Source organism: Hylobates moloch, unplaced genomic scaffold (genome assembly GCF_009828535.3).
Source record: "Hylobates moloch isolate HMO894 unplaced genomic scaffold, HMol_V3 SCAFFOLD_4, whole genome shotgun sequence".
In the NCBI taxonomy this organism is placed as follows: domain Eukaryota; kingdom Metazoa; phylum Chordata; class Mammalia; order Primates; family Hylobatidae; genus Hylobates; species Hylobates moloch.
In genome coordinates this window covers 103,979,407-103,998,969 of record NW_026652279.1, presented here as the reverse complement: position 1 = coordinate 103,998,969, position 19,563 = coordinate 103,979,407, and the positions used below count along the sequence as shown (strand labels likewise).

At 36.4% G+C, this 19,563-nt stretch overlaps 1 protein-coding gene across 3 annotated transcripts in view; it reads right to left on the bottom strand.

Annotated features, from left to right (window-relative positions):
- AKAP11 (A-kinase anchoring protein 11) overlaps positions 1 to 19,563 on the bottom strand; it is a 49,069-nt gene that overhangs the window by 13,380 nt on the left and 16,126 nt on the right. For all 3 annotated transcript variants that reach the window (XM_032150781.2, XM_032150780.2, XM_032150782.2), the window contains exons 3-7: positions 14,705 to 14,821; positions 11,494 to 11,541; positions 10,054 to 10,188; positions 8,435 to 8,699; positions 3,369 to 7,869 (exon numbers count right to left, since the gene is read on the bottom strand). In XM_032150781.2, the coding sequence (XP_032006672.1) occupies positions 3,369 to 7,869; positions 8,435 to 8,699; positions 10,054 to 10,188; positions 11,494 to 11,541; positions 14,705 to 14,821 (5,066 nt within the window). The remainder of the gene's footprint in view (positions 1 to 3,368; positions 7,870 to 8,434; positions 8,700 to 10,053; positions 10,189 to 11,493; positions 11,542 to 14,704; positions 14,822 to 19,563) is intronic.

Below are 19,563 nucleotides of genomic sequence, written 5' to 3'. Positions count from 1 at the left end.
AAGATACAGAATGATACTGAGCATTCCAAGCATAGGCATATTATAGTTCTGAACCATTAATAGATTACTTTGTTTTTTTGAATACTTTTCCTAATACGTGCCACATTCTCATGGTTTTTGGCTGAAATGACCCAAAGGATGAGGTCCAGAGAAGAGTTTATAATGACTGTGAGGTTATTTTGGCTCGGAATGATAGCTCACAATACAATTGTTTTGTTGGCTAAAAATGCACTATCAGCCGGGCACGGTGGCTCATGCTTGCAATCTCAGCACTTTGGGAGGCTAGGGCAGGATTGCTTGATCTCAGGAGTTCAAGATCAGCCTGAGCAACATAGTGAGATCTCATCTCTACAAACAAACAACAACAAACAAAAATAAATAAAAATGTACTATCACATAATTTCCCACTTGCATTCACATGCCACCTCTCTGTTCACTATAGTTCGTGAAATATTTATGGTCATGTTCATGAATCAAACAAAAAGGGACATCAGGTGAAATAATCCAAATAATACCTTAAAGAATAATCCATCTGAATGAATCTCCTTTCAAGCTTGAAAAACAAATTTAACTTTAGAAATAAAAAATGTTAAACGTAAACTCTACACACTAGAGTCAGCTTTCCTTAGTCAGTACTTACAGAACCCTAGCACAATTATTAAGAAGAGAAGCAGGAAAAGAATTACTCCAGCATTAATAAAAAGCTGAAATTGGACAGCACTGGCTTACAGGAAGAACTTTAGGGGCTATCTACTCACCCAACTCTAGGAAGGAAAGTGGAAATTACTGAGAAAATCAGTAACAAAGGCATTTGCTAGCCCCTGAGAGTGATGTCTTAAAAACTTCAGAGGACAGTCTCTTTTCCTCCCGTGAGGGTGGGAGGAAAGGGGGATGGATGGGTCCATAGGGCAGACAGGACTGAACTGAGGAGAAGTAAAAAGTAAAATAGCCTGAAGCAACCTGTATGAGGAAAATTATTTCAATTGTAAAAAGGCCTAATTTATTACCTATTCATGAGAATATTTATTAACCATTTATTATGTTTATCACCATACTAGGAACTCGCATGTAGTGAAAAAGAAAATGTGGATCTAGGACACAGGTTTGCAATTGTTTTCTATAAGAGGCCATGATATGATTTGGCTCTGTGTCCCTACCCAAATCTCATCTCAAATTGTAACCCCCAGGGAGGGACCTGGTGGGAGGTGATTGGATCATAAGGGCGGCTTCTTCAATGCTGTTCTCATGACAGTGAGGGAGTTCTCATGAGAGCTGATGGTTTTAAAAGTGTCTGGCAGCTCCCCCTTCTCTCTCTCTCCTGCTGCCTTGTAAAGAAGACACTTGCTTCCCCTTTGCCTTGTGCCATGACTGGAAGTCTCCTGAGGCTTTCCCAGCCATGCAGAACTGTGAGTCAATTAAACCTCCTTTGTTTATAAATTACTCAGTCTCAGGTGGTATCTTTATAGCAGTGTGAAAATGAACTAATACAGGCCAAAAAGGAAGTACATAGGCACTGCTGGTCATACAGCTTCTGTCCCAACTACTCAACTCTGCCATTATAGCACAAGGGCAGCCACAGAAATATGTAATTGAATGAGCATGGTTGTGTCCCAATAAAACTTAATTTATAAATACTGAAATTTGAATTTCATATAATTTCCACATCACAAAATATCATTTGATTTTTTTTCAACCATTAAAAAAAAACATGAAATCTGTTCTTAGCTTGCAGTCCATAAAAAACAACCAGTAGGCCACATTGGCCCACAGACTGTAGTTTGCCAACCCCTGGTCTAGGAGAAAGAAGGCTGCCTGATTAGGGCAAATAGAGACCTCTCCTAGTTCACCAGAAACCAACAGTATCTCTCATCTCAAGTAGATGCTATGGAGCAATTGGATTCAAGAATCCTGGCCAAGCTGTATCTCCCTATTTTAAGATGGATAAGAAAAGAGGCAGACCATGTCATGGCTTTAACAGAAGCTACTCAAAAATCTGGAATATCATGTGACTCAATTAAATTCCACCTCAACTTAAAGCATTTTCTCTTTCAAGCAGGACTTACAAATATCATCCTATCAACTAATAACACAAGTTGGTCCTGATATGTCTCAGGGACAAAAAAGGTTTAAAGTAAAAAACTGTAACTAAGTTGTTATTAAAGAATCACTGAGCATGGCTGGTTGTGGTGGCTCACGCCTGTGATCCCGCACTTTGGGAAGCTGAGGTGGGCAGATCACCTGAGGTCAGGAGTTCGAGACCAGCCTGGCCAACTTGGTGAAACCCTGTCTCTACTAAAAATATAAAAATTAGCTGGGCGTGGTGGTGGGTGCCTGTAATCCCAGCTACTAGGGAGGCTGAGGCACAAGAATCGCTCGAACCCGGGAGGCAAAGGTTGCAGTGAGCTGAGATTGTGCCACAGCACTCCAGCCTGGGCAACAGTGAGAGACTCCACCTCAAAAAAAAAAAAAAAAAAGAAAAAGAATCACTGAGCACAAGAGATAGCTACTGAAAAACAGGACACTGTAGGACTACCAGAAAGGACTGTCCTCTTAGATTGTGAACCAATCAAGAGAAATGGTGTAAGTATATAAAGAATTTTCACTTTCTTCCTCAGAGCAGTTTAACCATGGTCTTTATGAGAAAACTTACCCTTGTGAATGAAGAAAGGTATACAAAAATTTAATCTCAGAACAGTAAATTAATATAGTAATATTCTACATTTACTATAGATTCGTCCCCCCTTATCCATGGGGGATATGATCTAAGACACCCAGTGGATGTCTGAAACTGCAGATAGCATCAAGCCCTGTACACACCAGGTTTGTGGACCTGATAACTGAGATACCTTCTAAGTGACTAATAGCTGAACAGCACATGTAGTGTGGATAAACTGGACAAAGGGGTAATTCACATCCTGAGTGAGATGGCGTGAGACTTCATCATGCTACTCAGAACATGCAACTTAAAACTTATGGATCGTTTATTTCTGGAATTTTCCATTTAATATTTTCAGATTGAGGAAAGCAAAATTGAGGGGGGGACTACTATATAAAATTCTCTAGCTATTTATTTATTTCAACTTTACCTACTTCATAGCTCTATGAACTTGGATAAGGTGATTATTTTCTCCAACCCTCATTTTCCAGCTCTGTAAATGGATAACACCTTCCCTCCAAAGGGATCAGGAGACCAAAATATATAAAAGTCATGTGTAGGATATGAAACAATACATAAAATGCAACAGGGAAAACTTTTGTTTATGTAGGGTTAAAAATAGTCATTCCTTTATGAACAGGACCTAAGACATACAGGATCACATTTATCTTTTTCATTTATCATTAACAACCAAAAGAAATGTTAAACTTACCTGCTAACAGCATGCCCAACATTTGTGACAGCTGCTGTCATGATTTCTGTGGCAAGGCTTTCAGCAAAGCTGGCACCCTCCTGTCCGATCCCACTGTCGGCTGCCAGGCTGGTACTGCTCAGCTCTCGCTCAGCTTTTTCAATGGCTTCAGCAACTATCTTCTCAGCAAGTACTGCCTTCTTATCAAGATTAACATGAATCTGAGGGACACTGAGATGAAAAATCCTAGATTTCTGATAGCGGCTGCTAAATTTTGGATTAGAAGCTGGCTTACTACTGGCGAGAGAACCCTGTCTGAAAAAGTGCTGAGATGAATTTCCAGTGCAATTGTGGAGTTCTTTAAGGTCACAATATCTGCAAGCTTGACCTGTAAGAGGTGACAACTTTTCTGCATAAGTGGCCCTGTCTGCTGATTTTGTGGTCTCAGACACTCGGAACACTGTAGATCCTAGAGTTAGCTCTAGAGTGTCATCCACTACTTTTTTGGCATACTGTTCTACAGCCTGAACAACATTGTCTCCACAACCATATCCATTTAAACTGCCAGTGCTGTGGTAAAACCTGTGATTTTGTGAGGAAGGCTGAAGAGACTTAGGCAATTCTGGTGTAACATGACACTCATTATCTTCTTCACATCCAGATTTTTCAAACAAGCAAGAATCTGTTAAGGATTTTGGTAGGCCAACTAGAGAGGCTGTCAGCTCTTCTTTAGCATCTTTTGTTATGCTGTGAACGAGAGAGGCTGAAAAACTATACAGTTCAGAGCGCTCATTTCTATATGGATCCAGGGTCCTTTCACAAGTTTGATTTTTACAAAAGTAACCTTCATTTCTTTTACTTTGTCTTTTTTTGTCTGCTTCTTGGTGGTGCTCTTTGTTTGAAAACATTAACAGTTCCTTGTTTGTTTTCATTTGTGAACTTGGCACAAGCAACATTCTTGAGTTGCACTGTGCTTTAGTTGTCTTAGCTGCTTCCTGTAATCCTGATTTAACAGATCGGTAGGCAAGCCTACTGGCATACTGATCCATTATCAACTCACTATTACCACCTTCCTGTTTTAGTATCTGAATAATGTGACCTGCATATTCATCTGTCATACTTTCACAGCTGGGATACTTATACATCAGACCTGACACACAAGAACTTGGTGGTAATGAAAGAATAAACGGATCCACTTCTCTTGGGTGCACTACAGCCTCTATATCCAACTTCTCTTCTACTTTATAATCTTGGTCACCATCTACATAACAACTGTTCTTCTTTTGCTTGAAAAGCATACAACTTCGGACTTTTGCTATTTTCTCAGCTTCTGTAATGACTTCTGCTGCCAGATCACCTGCAAAATTGCATAATGTTTTCAAATTTTCATCTGAGGGGTTTAAAAAAGTAGGCGACACACTTCTTTGACTTTGCACATTTAAGCAAGGGTTTTTAACCTTGGGTTCTTGAATTATTTTATTATCTAAATGGGAAGCTGCCATTTCAGTTGCAAGAGAAAGGATGTGTGTAGCTAATGCTTCTGCAAACTGAACCTTCTTCCCTGAGTGCTCCAACTTCACATCCACTTCTGGGAGCTCTCCACTTTCACTACTCTCAACTTCTTCAGAAAGAGATCGCATGAGTTTCAACATGAACTCTTCTTTTTCTATAGTATTTTGTTCATTCTCAGACAAACTACCAACAGATGAGTTGTGTGGAGTAGAAGGTGGTGTAGCAGGTGCAAACTCTTTGGCTAATTCTCCCTTGAGCTTTTTAGTTAACTTCTTGATATCCCATTCAGAACTAGCCTGGGATGGTACTAGAGGAGTTGATGGAGGAGTATCAGGTATTACATTTCTGTCTCTGACTTTCTGTTTATCTTCCACATGCAAACCATCTACACAGGTAAGTGCTGTAGATGAGAAAGTATGTGAATGAGGAAAGGGGTTTTCCTGTCCAAAAGACAAGGGCTCAAGCGATGTATTATTCAAGTTATGCTTTTTCAGTGGTTGATCCTTGGCAGATTCCTTCAAGTCAGATTTCTGACCTGTCACAGCCGGACAAGATGGCAGTGTCTCTAGGGAGGATCTATGAACCATAGAAACTTTACATTCTGGAACACAATCCTTTGCAGCTGAAAGTGAGCAGTGAGTTAAGTGATTTTGAGAGTCAGGAAATTTGGGAGACTTTTCTGGTGTCAACTGTGATTCTTCTCCAGAAACAGGCAAGCTTTCCTTGTATACTGCATTTTTATCTATATTTGGGATCACTGATTTGCTCTTATCTATGGAATGTTTAATAATAGATTTAGATAACCGGTCAGCAAACACGTCCTTATTGCTACTAGCTTCACTGCATTGCAGCACTGCCTGATCACAGTGGGAAAATGGAGGGGTTTTCTCCTTTATAGATTTAGTTAAATAATCTGTACGTTCATCAACCATTTTTGTAACTTCCAACGATGTCATTGACTCTAAAGTTTCATTTACTATCGTATGCACCATTGCTGCAGAAAAGTTGCTAATAATTGCAGGATCATTTGGTAATTTTGAGGAACTCTGTATTTCAGTATCATCATTAGTTGGTTTAAAATCATTCTGATTACCTGGATTGTGTTCTGAAGGTAAACAAATATTTCTGAGACAAGCTGCTTTTTCTTCTCTGTTTTTTGTGGCAATATGCACTTGGGCAGAATCACCATTTGAATTACTATCATCAGATGACAGATGAGCCTTGGCCTGACATGCAGTAGATGAAATATGATATGGGAGAAGGGCACTTCCTGCCAAGGGCACTGGTATAGAAGTAACAATTCCAGAAGTACAAAACAAGGCCTGCTGCACTGTGTATTCCTTTTTATATTCCTGCACTGGCTTTGTCATCATAATTGCTTGATTGTGAAAAGAAGGGGAAAACGTGACAGCCTGTGTCGATGGCACTACACTTTCTGCACTCACATACTTGATATTATCCGTAGAGACACTAACTGCTGCCTTTGTTGTAAAGGTCACATCAACTTGTGATAGCTCAATGAACGCTTCCTGTATTACAGATTCAGACAAATCTTTTGCATACGACTTCACTACTTTGTCTTCAAAGTCAAACGACCCACATTGTGGAGAGGCAGGCGTTTGAGGATATGAAAACTGACACACTTCCATGATGCCTTCAAAAACAAGCTCTTCAGCAAGATCTGCAGCAAACCTAGCAACTGTGTTTGTGAATATCTGCTTCTTTACATACTGTAAATCTTTTAAGGCATTTGATAAAGCTTCACTCACCAAAAAGTTAGCCAGGCCACTAATGGCACGTTCTTTTAGTGAAAATGCACGCTGCCTTCTCAGCTCATCAAATGCCATCTGAAAAACAGATGATGTCAATTTGACGGCTAAGTGGCACAAAGCATTGGTACATGAAGAGACTCCTTTCTGTAAGTCTTTAAACGCACTGCCAAAACTTTTTTCCACAAGATCTGCTGCAAATTTTTGGATGCTATCTTTAATCATTAAGGATTTATTTTTAGATTTATTTTTTTGATCAAGGCTTCCATGTTTAAAAGTTACAGTTTTATTTTCTCCATGTTTAATACTGTTAATATTTGATAGGGCATTAGTATGCTGGGTACGAAGAACTGAGCCTAGTACTTCACATGAAATGCTATTTGCATAGTCTTCATAGGTGTAATAAACAGAATCATGATTTTCATGAATCCTATCTCCACCAATATCTGTTTGGCAAAAACATTCAGCTGGAGTACAGCCTCCAAGAGGACTAAAAGCAGAGGATCGAATAGGACTAAATAAACCACTATCTTCCCCCGATGCCTTCACCAGACGAGGAGAATCCGGAGCATCACACAGGTTACCATATGGAGATTCTGGTTTACGAGGAGTTGGCTTTCTAACATTAGCTGGGAGAGCTGGACGATCAAACTTGAATTTTTGAGGATTCATACATGATTTTCCATGTTTGTGCCCTTTCTTCTGCGATGACTTCCCTATGACGGGATCTTTGTTAAACAGGCAAGTCTCTAAAGTTTGTTCTAGTTCATCAAACTGATCAAAACTATCAAAAAATTCACTTACTTCTGAGTCTGAATCCTCTATATCATCTTTCATCACAGGAATTTTAGGCAGCTCAAGTTTTGCTTTTAAGCTTTTTTGATATCCCTCTTCATCCAAGAAAATAACAGGACTTGGACTTGAACATTCTGATTCAGATGAGTAGGCAGGAGAAGACGAAAAAAATGTTTTCTGTAAATCACTATCTTTATCTGAAGCATTAGATGACCTATAGAAACTCCTTTGGGTCCAAGGCTCTGAAATTGATGTTGTGACTGAAGTTTTCACAGAAGGTAGTTCTTTATGTTCCAGGACATTCACTGAGGAAGTTGAGGGTTTAGCCAATGACTTCTGCTGTCCAGAGCTAATGAGAATCTTTAAATCATGGGTTTCTAAATGATGACCAGTAACCGTCTGGGAAGCAGCATCACACTGGCTCCTTAGCACAGTAATGTTCATTCCTGTAGGAAAATAATGAAATGGTGAAATTATTTTTGAACAAAACTTTTTGGAAATTAACTTAAACCCATGGAATAAACTGACTTTAAATATATAATATTTATGTGTATCTTCTAAACTATGTTTAACAGAAAGATTCACCCAAGTAACATTTGAAAGTAAATATAGTTTTTATAAAATAATTTCAGTTTACTCTATGGCTAGGGATACCTGGTCTATGGTATGTTTTGCATGCTGTCATGCATGTTAGAAAAATTACTGTGGAGACTCTGCCAGCTAACTCTTCTGAAATTTGAACCTAGGAATGTTCCAGACACTTAATGATGTAACCAGTGCGTGAATAGCACCAACTAAATAAGAAAACCTGAAATAAGCAAAACTGAAAACCAGATTACAATGAACTTAAAAATCATAAGGAATTTCCTCAGGTAATCAGAAAAAAAGTTAAAAGGTTTAAATTGAATCAAATCTCTACATAAATTTCAAGTGAACAAGTCTGCCTTAAAATTTTCAAAACTGAAAAACTTTAATTCCCTATTTTACGAAAAAGTCTAATGAAAAACAAACCATCATTGCATGGCTTTGAAGTCTCTTCCTCTTCTAAGTGCTCAAAAGCAGTGACAAAGTCATCCTCTATGGATGACACAGACTGGTTAGTATCATCATCATCTTCATCAGTGGTCTCAAGTTGGTGCTTTTGATGCAAAAATGTGTCCAAGGTGTACCTTATACCAGTAGCATATTTACTTAGGAGACTAAAGATAAAATCAATCCTAAGTCTTGGTGATGTAGGTGACACTCTCATGACACAAAGCATTCCAGAAGGATGACTCTTTGGAAAGATAAAAGATAATAAAAACAATTTTAATTTCAAAAACAAAACATCATGAAGTAAAGCCTAGATATAAGACAATCTCAGAGAAAAAAACAAACAAGAAATTCATGCATCCTGAAAAGCTCCTTGGTTTTGTAATGTTTACTTCTTTATTCTTTCTCTACATTTTCCACTTTCCAGTCCTTTTTTCTCCCATCTTCTTTTATCCAGGTATTCAAATTCTACCTAGTCTCCTGAAATGTTATGAAACTAACTATCCATTCCGTTGAGCAATTATGTTTTCCTGTATTACTGTACAGCCCTATGATTTTCCTTAATCATTCACCTATCTCACTAACTATTATAAATTGTCTGGGGGCAGCAACCAAGTTCTATTTTCTTTTATTTTTAATCCCATTTTCCCGTAGTTTCAAGTATGATGCCATCTTCCTTCCTATCACAATTGTTAAAAGTCTACTCCTTTTACTTAAATTTCCCTAGTATTACAACTTACAATGTTTATAGCTTTAAAAATACAAGTAACCAGATTTTCCCCCTCAAACTACTTTTTTCAAGTAAATACTGATGAAATGATTTACTCAAAAAACTAGAAATCAAATATAATAGCTTATCACCCCTTATATCGTAGCAAATAAAGCAAAATAAATACGAATAAAGAACATAATTAAGGAAATGAGGCAAGCAGTTCTAGTTTTATTGGCAGACCTTATAAAGAACAACACAGCAGTTTTTTTAAAACTAAAATAATCCAAATTTTAAACTTTCTGGTTCAATTGTATATGTCTTCTCTCTTAGAATGCAAAGCATTTTCTCTGATGCATTATCAACAAAATCATACTTGGTAAAGAACTAAATGCTGAATATTATAAAACTAACCACCTATAAGAAATGGTAACATTTTTATTTATAAAGAACACATCAGATGTCCACTTTACATGGAATTTTTTAAACCAGAAAATGAACTGAAGTACATTCTCTAAAACATACAGCATAACATTTATATAAATTTGAAATTGGCCATAATAGGGAAAAGTCACTGTAGCCTATACAAAGGTATAAGTAGTTCAAGAAATCCAGAAATAATAAATTTTCAGAAAAAGTTAACATGTACTTGCATACCATCTACGGAACTTCACAGTTGAAAAATATAATTTATAAGATACGATCAAAATTATTATATCCTTCAGGGATACCAATGCTTCATGAGTTAGATTTCTTATTAATCATATTTCCTTGAGATACCATTTTAAAAAAATAAATGTCATCCAAGCATTTAAAAGTTTAATCATCTTTATCAAATATAGTAAAATTTGCCCTAAAAATCTCATTATAAATTATCTACAAAAGTTACCTGATTTAGAGGATCACTGCTTGTATCTGATGGTTTATTTATATTCTTCATACAAATAATTTCATTTTCATTTAGACTGCAGAAGTGGAGTGAATTCAGAATATCTGGAAGTTCCAAAGAAACTGCAGCTAAATCCTAATTTAAAATAATAACAATAAGTAACACTGTAGAGTAACACTTTTGTTAAGGGTCCTATAATGTGGACCCTATCCAAAAATTTTAAGGTCTACTGGCTAGTAAATTTCCTGGTTCATAATAGCTAACATATATAGTTTATTATTCACAGATAATTTTTCAAAAATTCAAAAATAAAATATACTAAAATTATTAAATACTGGCTATCCCTGTAGCCTTTAAAATGTATTGATATCAAGCTATAAAAAAAATTTTACAGGGTACCTAACACATCCATGACAATTAAGCATTTAATAGTTTTTAGCAATGTCAACATATAGGTCTTACTTAACTTTATGAAATTTTTTTCATACAAAATTTTTTGCTAGAGAATGTTCATCCCAAAAACTTTTTTTTAGCTCTGTACAATATAATCCGTTTTTCTATCTTTCCTCTCCAAGGTATTGTATTAGACTTTAACTGATAATTTTAATGAAGATTAAAGGAAAAGAAAATTGCTTTTATTTCTTCTTCTTGTTTGCCCTTTATACACAAATATTTTACCCAGCTAAAGAATTATTAAAGTCTTTGACCCTTTGTAGAGTACTTTCCATTATAAACATGGTTTTATCAGTAACTCTTAAAGGAGAAGAACATCATTAAAGAAATATCTTGGAATATTTCTCTTTCCAGCTATGTATGTTCTCAGGAATACATCCTCTCTTGTTCCTTCTGTCCAAATTATTTCCTTGAAGCAAGGCCACAATCAAAATATACAGCAGAGTTTTTGTCCATAATCACCTGATATGCATTATTCAGAAAGACCTAAAAAATGTTATTTCCTCCTCTATGAGGAGACACTTTACTGCCACAAAAGGAAATATGTAGAAATCACGAATTTTTAAGAAGCAACACGAGGGAAAAAGAAAAGCATGCCTATCATATATACAGGAACTTCAACCACTGTTTATGTAACTGTGAAGCTTTCCTTTGCTGATCCCAATCTCAAATATCAGTCCCTCTGTCAATAACTGCCTAAATCAAACAGGCTAAATTATTGCATTGGCCAATTGTTAATTTTTACACATCTTACCTTTTAAATTTAACTCAATCTTAACTAAAAACATAAGAATTTTTACGGTTAAGGTCAAAATTATTAAAGCCATCAAAATAAACAAACAAGTCATACATTCTATATTATACACAGAATGGAGAAAAAGTCAGCCTGCGGTTTGCAACCTTCTCAGATAAATGACTTTTGGGGTCAAACCTAAAGCTGATTTCCATGACAAGAATATTCAGTAAAAATGCTAAAATTGACCATACCTGTATATGAGCAGCATCTGTCTCTTCATTAAAACCCAGAAATGTGACCTGAGTAAAGAACAAATAAACCTCCATTAATTTGAATTTTTAAATCTTTCAGGCTGGTGACAGAGCTGACAAACAGGAAAAAACAGACAAAGCATTAAAATGCTGTCTGCCTTGAAAAGGATTTTTTTCAAAGATGGGCCAAAAATATTTTTCACCAAAGATTGGGCTCCAAAATGCAGTTCTTAAACCTCATCCATTCTCCCTCACTAGCAAGTTCAATCAATTCTAACCCCAAAACATATTTCAAATACACCCACTTCTCTCCATTCCCCGGCCACCCTTCTCACCTACACTAGTACAATCCTCCCCCACCTGGTCCTATTACCATGCCACTTCCCTATTCAAACTCTTCCATGCTTCCCATGGCAAAATCCTAAGTGGGGTTACCTAATGCTTTCAACCTCCTACCATTTTCACTTACACACGAGCCCCCTTTCTGGGTCTGGAACACGCCCTGTACATTCCTGCAAAGGACTTCACAGTGGCGCCCTCAATCTGGATCTCTCTTTCTTGGATGGTTACATGCCTGGCTTCTCCTCATTCTTCAAGTTTCGATGCAAGTGTCACCTCCTCAGAGAGGCCTTCCCCCTGGGTAGACTCCTGAGGCTACTTCTTCATTGACTCTGTGATACCACCATTTATTTCCTTCAATATCCTTATGCAGAGATTACTCTGCAGAACTTTATATAAACAGACTTTCTAAAGAATATCTAATGCATGAAGAACTGTCACATTATTAAGTAAAAAGGACAAGTCACAGAAAAATGACTTACAGCATGCATACAATTTCAACCTTATTTTTAAAAACATATGTATGGAAAATAATACTGGAAGGCAATACACCAAACTATAAGCAGTGATTAACTCTGGATGATGGAGCTATTTTTTTCCCACTCTTTTCCCCTCTGCATTTTTTCCCTAAGTCATAAGATCAATGATAGTCATTTTCTTTGTTCTACTTTGAGTATTTCTTATTTTTCTACAAAGAATATATACTGGCCAGGTGCAGTGGCTCATGTCTGTAATCCCAGCACTTTAGGAGGCTGAGGTGGATGGATCAATTGAGGCCAGTTCAAGACCAGCCTGGCCAACATGGTGAAACCTCGTCTCTACTAAAAATACAAAAAATTAGCCAGGCATGGTGGTGCATGCCTATAGTCCCAGCTACTCAGGAGGCTGAGACAGGAGAATCACTTGAACCCTGGAGGTGGAGGTTGCAATGAGCTGAAATCACGCCACTGCACTCCAGCCTGGGCAACAGAGCAAGACTATGTCTCAAAAAAAAGAAAAGAAAAAATATATATATACTACTTTTATAACCGGAAAAGGTGTTATTTTTTACATTTATATTCTCTATGTATTTGGCATCATAGTAAGACATTTTTTCCATTTAAAGACAGTGTAGTAAACTGTCCACTAAGCAACCACTGCGGCTAAAAAAATACAATACTTAAATGACAGCAATATTAATAATCAATTCTCAAGAATGTGGGGACAATAGTATAGTCAGAATATATAGCAACACTGAATATATTTTCGATCTATTTCTGATGATTCAGAAGCAAGTCAGAATCTTAAATTACTCTGAGATCTGTATTCTGATTAATTATGGCTATTACTTCACGTAAGTGTTACATACAGTTAACTTCTAGGCATCTAGGTGAATTGCTAACCTCTAGGAGCCTGTCTCCTTATCTATAAAACTTAAGGCAATACAACTTCCCTCTCATAGTTGTGAGGTTAACTGGATAATGTAGAGGAAAGTGCCTAGCACATTACAGGCACTCAATAACAGATAGGCAAATAACTAATTTCCTTCCTTTATTTGAAAAGAAGTGGAACAGAAATTCCATCTATTATTTCAAGTTTCCTTTACTGAATACAAAAGAGAAAATAAGCTGGCATAGGGTTTTGAAGATGCCAGAGGAGTTTTATATTTCCCATTGGTCAAGAAAGGCCTCACCAAGGAGTGTGGGCTTGGAAAAGCACTGCGACCTATCCGAGCTGGAAAACCGCTGGAGGACAGGACACCGGACATCATTTCATAGAAGATGAGCATATGTATTAGGCCTGTTATGTTCTGCCACTGTTTATTTGGAAACAACCAAGTAGATTAAGAGTGGCTTGGTTTTGCTAAAGTAAAATGAAAAAGGTTAGCAAAGAAAATAATAGTGAAATTAAGCTGACACAAAAAGAAGAGGATGAGGCAGCAGAACACTACAGGCCTAAAACATATGCTCATCTTCCTATGAAATGACGTCAAATAGAGAATTTCTCAAGGAATATTAAAAAAATCATCCACCCGAAAGAGAGTACATACAGTCCCCAATTTATGATGGTTGGACTTGTGACTTTTTAACTTTACAATGGATTTATGAGGTCTTAAATGCATTTTCAACTTAGAATATTTTTGATGAACAATGGATTTATCAGGATGTAACTCGATCATAAGTCCAGGAGCATCTATCTATAACCATGATTTTATTAGAACCCTTATTTCAAAATAAAATGTTTTAACTTCAAATATTCATCAGTTGTGAGCTGCAATGACCTAATACATCTCGTATTTGGTAACAAATGTGATGATGAAGTACAGATATATTATAGAAGAAGATCTTACTCTTTTTATAGTAATAAATTCAAAGATTTGAAACACTGGATGTAGCAGAGAAATAGGTGAGCAAAGTATATTATCCTCAAGTAACAGAGTATCTTAATTTCAAAGATAAATTTATCACTACTTTTTCATTTTTAATCAAAGCACTGAATTTAAACAGTCAAGAAAATGACCCAAAAAATCAACATAAGAAACATGCATTTGTTTTATGTTTCAGAGTAGAAAAATTCATATTAAAGTACCAGCTACTGAATATAGTAGGCATCATCTAATATAATGCTGTATATCCAATTAGTACTCTGCATAGAATAAATGTGCTCATTTGTTTGAATTCATTGTCAATTAAGAAAATTATTTTAGCCAATATTTAAAACAGGTACTTCTTTTTTTTTTCCCCTCTCCCGCCCATAAAACGGGTTCTTCTGATACATGTAACAGCAAATAGAGATTTTAGGCATTTTAAAAATAGATCATAGAGTCCTACGAAGATGCATGAAAATATGCTGTGCATTATTAGGAAAGGGTTTAGAAAGTAATATGTTAAACCTCAGTTAAATTGGCATGCTCATCCTGCTGTAAACAGTCCTCTGGTGTTACACTGCATAGCTCCTTCTCACTCTGCAATAAAGACTTTACAGACTGGAACACATCTTCACTGAAGCTCTGCAGGGGAAAGAAAAAAAGGTATTTTAAATTTATTTAATTCTAAGACAAGGGTAAGAGATCCTGGAGACGTTTTAGATAATCACTCATTCTCTAACTAATATTCACTGGCACCTTTTGATACTGAATGTGGAACTCAATTCCACTGAAAAGAAAAGCTCCATTCAGCTGAAAAGGTTTAGGCAGAGTTTCACATGCCCAAAGCACATACTACTGGAGCCTGGGCATTCAATTTACTAGAAGATCACGTGAGATCTCACACCAGGTTCACTTACTCTTACCTTACACTAAAACTTAACAAACTACATATCTGATTTCCAAGTCACTGGCATAGAATAGAAGCAACAATTTATATGATTGAATGAGATGATGTGGGAGCTATGGTAAGGTGCACAACAGTGATTACTCCTTTAACAACAGTGATTATTCCATTAACGAAGTTGGAGACAGAAAAATAAGATAATAATCCAAAATAAGGTTTTCCATGGATCTTAAGGAAGCTGTCTGATGAAAATGAGAGGGGATTCCAGATTTCAGGGCGAGATATTTGTCACAAGTACAAGGAAAAAGTTATATAAAGAAAATAGTGAGTATTATAGTCAGGCATAAATAGAACACTTATTTCCTTCTACCTTATGCCCCCTTCCACTGACTTGTCAATCTGCTCTTCAATCAGAAATGTCCTTACTTCCCAGTCTTCCCACGTAGAAATCCTATCCATCCCAAGACCTGTGAAGATTTTTCCATTCCTTAGTCCTAATAAATCTCTCTCAAAGTTCCTGCTGTATGTTGTGCATTAAGATCATTTAATCCAAACCAAAACATATTATAATTATTGGCTGGGCGCAGTGGCTCACGTGTGTAATCCCAGCACTTTGGGAGGCTGAGGCGGGTGGATCACTTGAGGTCAGGAGTTCAAGACCAGCCTGGCCAACATAGCGAAAGCCCATCTCTACTAAAAATACACAAATTAGCCTGGCATGGTGCCACGTGCCTGTAATCCCAGCTGCTCGGAAGGCTGAGGCAGAAGAATTGCTTGAACCTGGGAGGTGAGGGTTGCAGTTAGCTGAGGTTGCGCCACTGCACTCCAGCCTGGGTGACAGAGTGAGATTCCATCTCAAAAACAAAAAATATAAAATTACTATACTCAGATTCTTTCCTACCCATTAAAACAAATCATGGAAGTCACAGACTGTGTTTCACTCACTTTGTTTCCCCATATTTCAGAACCTCACACTAGATTAACTCAAACAGCTGCAATCTTAATAAATTAAAATAAATGGAAATTTTTAGTCTAAGAGAAGAGGTACAAATATGAACTTAAAGAATTTATGATAAAAAGCTGTACTGTTACATTTGAATCTGACCTGTCATTACAAATTCGTAATTCTTTGAATACATGTACTACCTTTTTCCACTGAAAGGTCTTAGCAACAATGACCTTCAGTAGCAATGAGCATACTCAGCACCCAGCTTTTGGTCTCTAAATATCCATCACCAATAAAAAGAACTAGAGTTCCCTGGGGAAATGGCTGGTTCCAGGTCTGAGGCTGAGAACGTATGAAGCGAGCCTGGAACATCTAACTGTGCCAGAATGCAAGGAAATGCTCAAAAACTAATATGGTAATTTCAAAAAAACACAGAAGCCAGCTTCAAAGAATTCCCACTGGCCAAATATGGGACAACTTGGAATCAAGAAGAATGAAAATGGTAATGAATTATGACTACTGGATTAAAAAAAATCTGTGAGTCCATTAAAAGAGAAAAAGTCAGAGGAGCTCCTTTACCTAAAAATGCTGGCTAGTATGGACAGAATGACAAAGTTAGAAAACCCCATTTGTAAATTCCCAATGCAATTACTGATTTAGGAAAGGATTATCCATGTATCCTAAATCTACTGGGTTAAAAGCTGGGGAAAAGGACACTCATACTGTCTCAGAGGATCACCTTATAGTTTATTAAGTGTATTAATCATAAAGAGATTATGTGCATTTATATTGGAGATATCTGGTGGTTATTACCTTAACCACCTAGTCAAGCCTAACATCAACAATATGGACTTCAGATCTGATAGACTGGAATGAACACAACATCACCTTTCAGGTGTCCTGTTGAATCTAATTACAGGGAAAAACAAATGAACCCAAATATAAAAATATTCTACAACACAACTGGCCTAGACTCTTCAGAAGATTTGCTGCATGAGAAAAGAATTTAGACTATTGGCATGGTCTAGAATGGGGAAGACCAAAGAGATACAATCCCCAAATACAGTGTGTGAACCTTGACTGGATCCTAGAAGAGAAGCAAGGAAAAAGTTACAAGGATACTTGAGACACAGGGAAATCTGTGTTTGAAATGCATGCTAGATGATATTACTGAATTAATGATTTTCAAAGAGGTGGTAATGATACTGACATACTTAAAGGTATTATGTTAACCGAGGGTGAATCTGAGTGAAGACGATATGAGGTGTTCATTGTACTAGGTTTTTTTCCCAGCTTCTCTGTGGGCTTGAAAATATTCAATCTTTTAAACAATTTTGTTTTCCTTAATAAATGGGGATTTTCACACTAATTTAGAAACAGGAAATCAAAACAGGAAAAAATATGTGAAATCTGAATGTGAACTGTCAATATAAACTCATGACACTGTAAGTGCAAAGGCAACTCCTAGTATCCAGATCTTGGTTTTTAAATACTATTCAGGGTTCTTTAAAAAAAAAAATAGCCAATTCCAGGTCTGAGGAAGGTAAAGTAGGTGAAATTGGGTCATCCTGTACCAAAAGGATACAACCAGAAAGTGAAAAAGCAATCAAAGTTATGAGCCTGAGACAAAAGGATATAGGCACCTACTTGGAGGGGCTCTCAGGTATCAATTTTGGAACAATTTGAGCAACTTAAATAGATGAATGAATGAATGACTGTAAAGAAATAAAAGGTTATAAAATATAGAACCGCAAAAATCCATGAGTCCAGAGCATTACAAATAAATTAGTGAATGAATGCGGGGAAATAAACTCACTTGCTACCATTGGTGTTAACTACGATGCCTTGTCATTAATCTGAAAACTGATAATTAAAGGGCATTTGCCCTGCCTCTATTGGAGATATTATATAGTTCATCTAAGGTGAATGAGGGAAGCTTTTCTTTAAGAATACCAGCAAATAAATGTGAAAGGAATGGTAGAATTAGGAAAATCACCATTCTGCAACTCCCATGAAATAATGAATTCAGGAAAGGGTAATCAAGGGATGCCAAAAACATTAGCTCAATGGCTGTTGGGGAAAAAAAAGGATATTTGCACACAGCCAAGTATCATCACAGATTATTTGCTAACCAAAAAAACAGAAAATGTACTTTTACAATGGACAATTCTAGCAGGGTTATCACCTTAGTCAACTGATCAATCATAGCATCACTGATCATGGGAAAACCTGAAATTCTGTCCTCACATCACCCTATAAAGTATTCTTGCCATAAATGCTTAACCTGATCCAATTAAACCTTTAAACATAACTTCTACTTTACATGAAATATACAAGGGAGAGGATCAAATTAAGTAGCAATATGAGAAAACAACCAGACAAATCCAGATGTGGAACATGGTACGAGAAAACAAAACTAGCCTGGCCTATTCAAGATGTCAGAATTGAATATAACGAAAAAAAGGAAAAATTCTTTCAAACCAAAAGAAATGCTAAGTGCTAACTGCCAAAGGCAACAAAGAGACTAAGAGGCTAGACTGGATCCAAACGGGCAGAGTGAACTATAAAAGATATTTTGGGGGTAACACAGGAAATCTGAGTATGGCTGGGTATTAGATATATGGGAATTTATTTTTCTTGGATATGTTCATGGTATTAGTGTTATGTGGGAAGATGTTGTTATTTCTGGGAGAAGCATGCTGAAGTGTTCAGGGTGAAGAAACATTATGATCATAACTTGCAAATGGTTCTGCCTGAAAGTAAATACACACATACACAGACACAAAGCAAACAAGACAAATTATTAACTACTGTTGAATATGGGTGGTAGGTACGTGGGTTTGTGTGTGTATTATGCTTTTAACTTTTCTATATGCTTGAAATTTTTCATAATAAAACGTTAGAAAAAATTACTAGGGTAGAAACTATAGCTATTTTTAATTTAGCAACATTAATTCCCAATAAATATTTCATGTAGCTCTATATTTAATGCAAATTAAAGTGAAATCTAAAGAATTCAAGTATATCTTTCAATTTCCACAGTAGCCAATAGGGAAGTGTCTGTCATTAAGATGCACCAAGATGTAGACGGTGGTGTATGTGTGTGCATAACTGTTTATATAAACAGTATGTAATATCTGGATTCACATACTTTTATCTAAAAGGGATTCCAATAATTCAAGTTGAATTCAAATTAAATCTTTACTGAATGCCTAATATGGACAATACGTTGAATAACAAAAGACACTAACCTGGTAATAATAGTATGAAATTTCAGCTGCTGCCTAATCCCTGAATCTCTGGCAATGTATGGGGTAAATATTCAAGTCAGGTAGCATCATTCTTGAAGACCATGGTTATCAGTTTGCTATTATATTTTGTATATATTATTAGTTATAATTTTTAGTTTGAAGCCAGCAGTATAATCAATTTAAAGCTATGGGTCTAGCTACTAATCTGAAAAAAGTATAATAAATACACTATAGTTTACAAAGTGTAGAAACAGAAAATATTTTTATTGTACTTTTTTCAAAT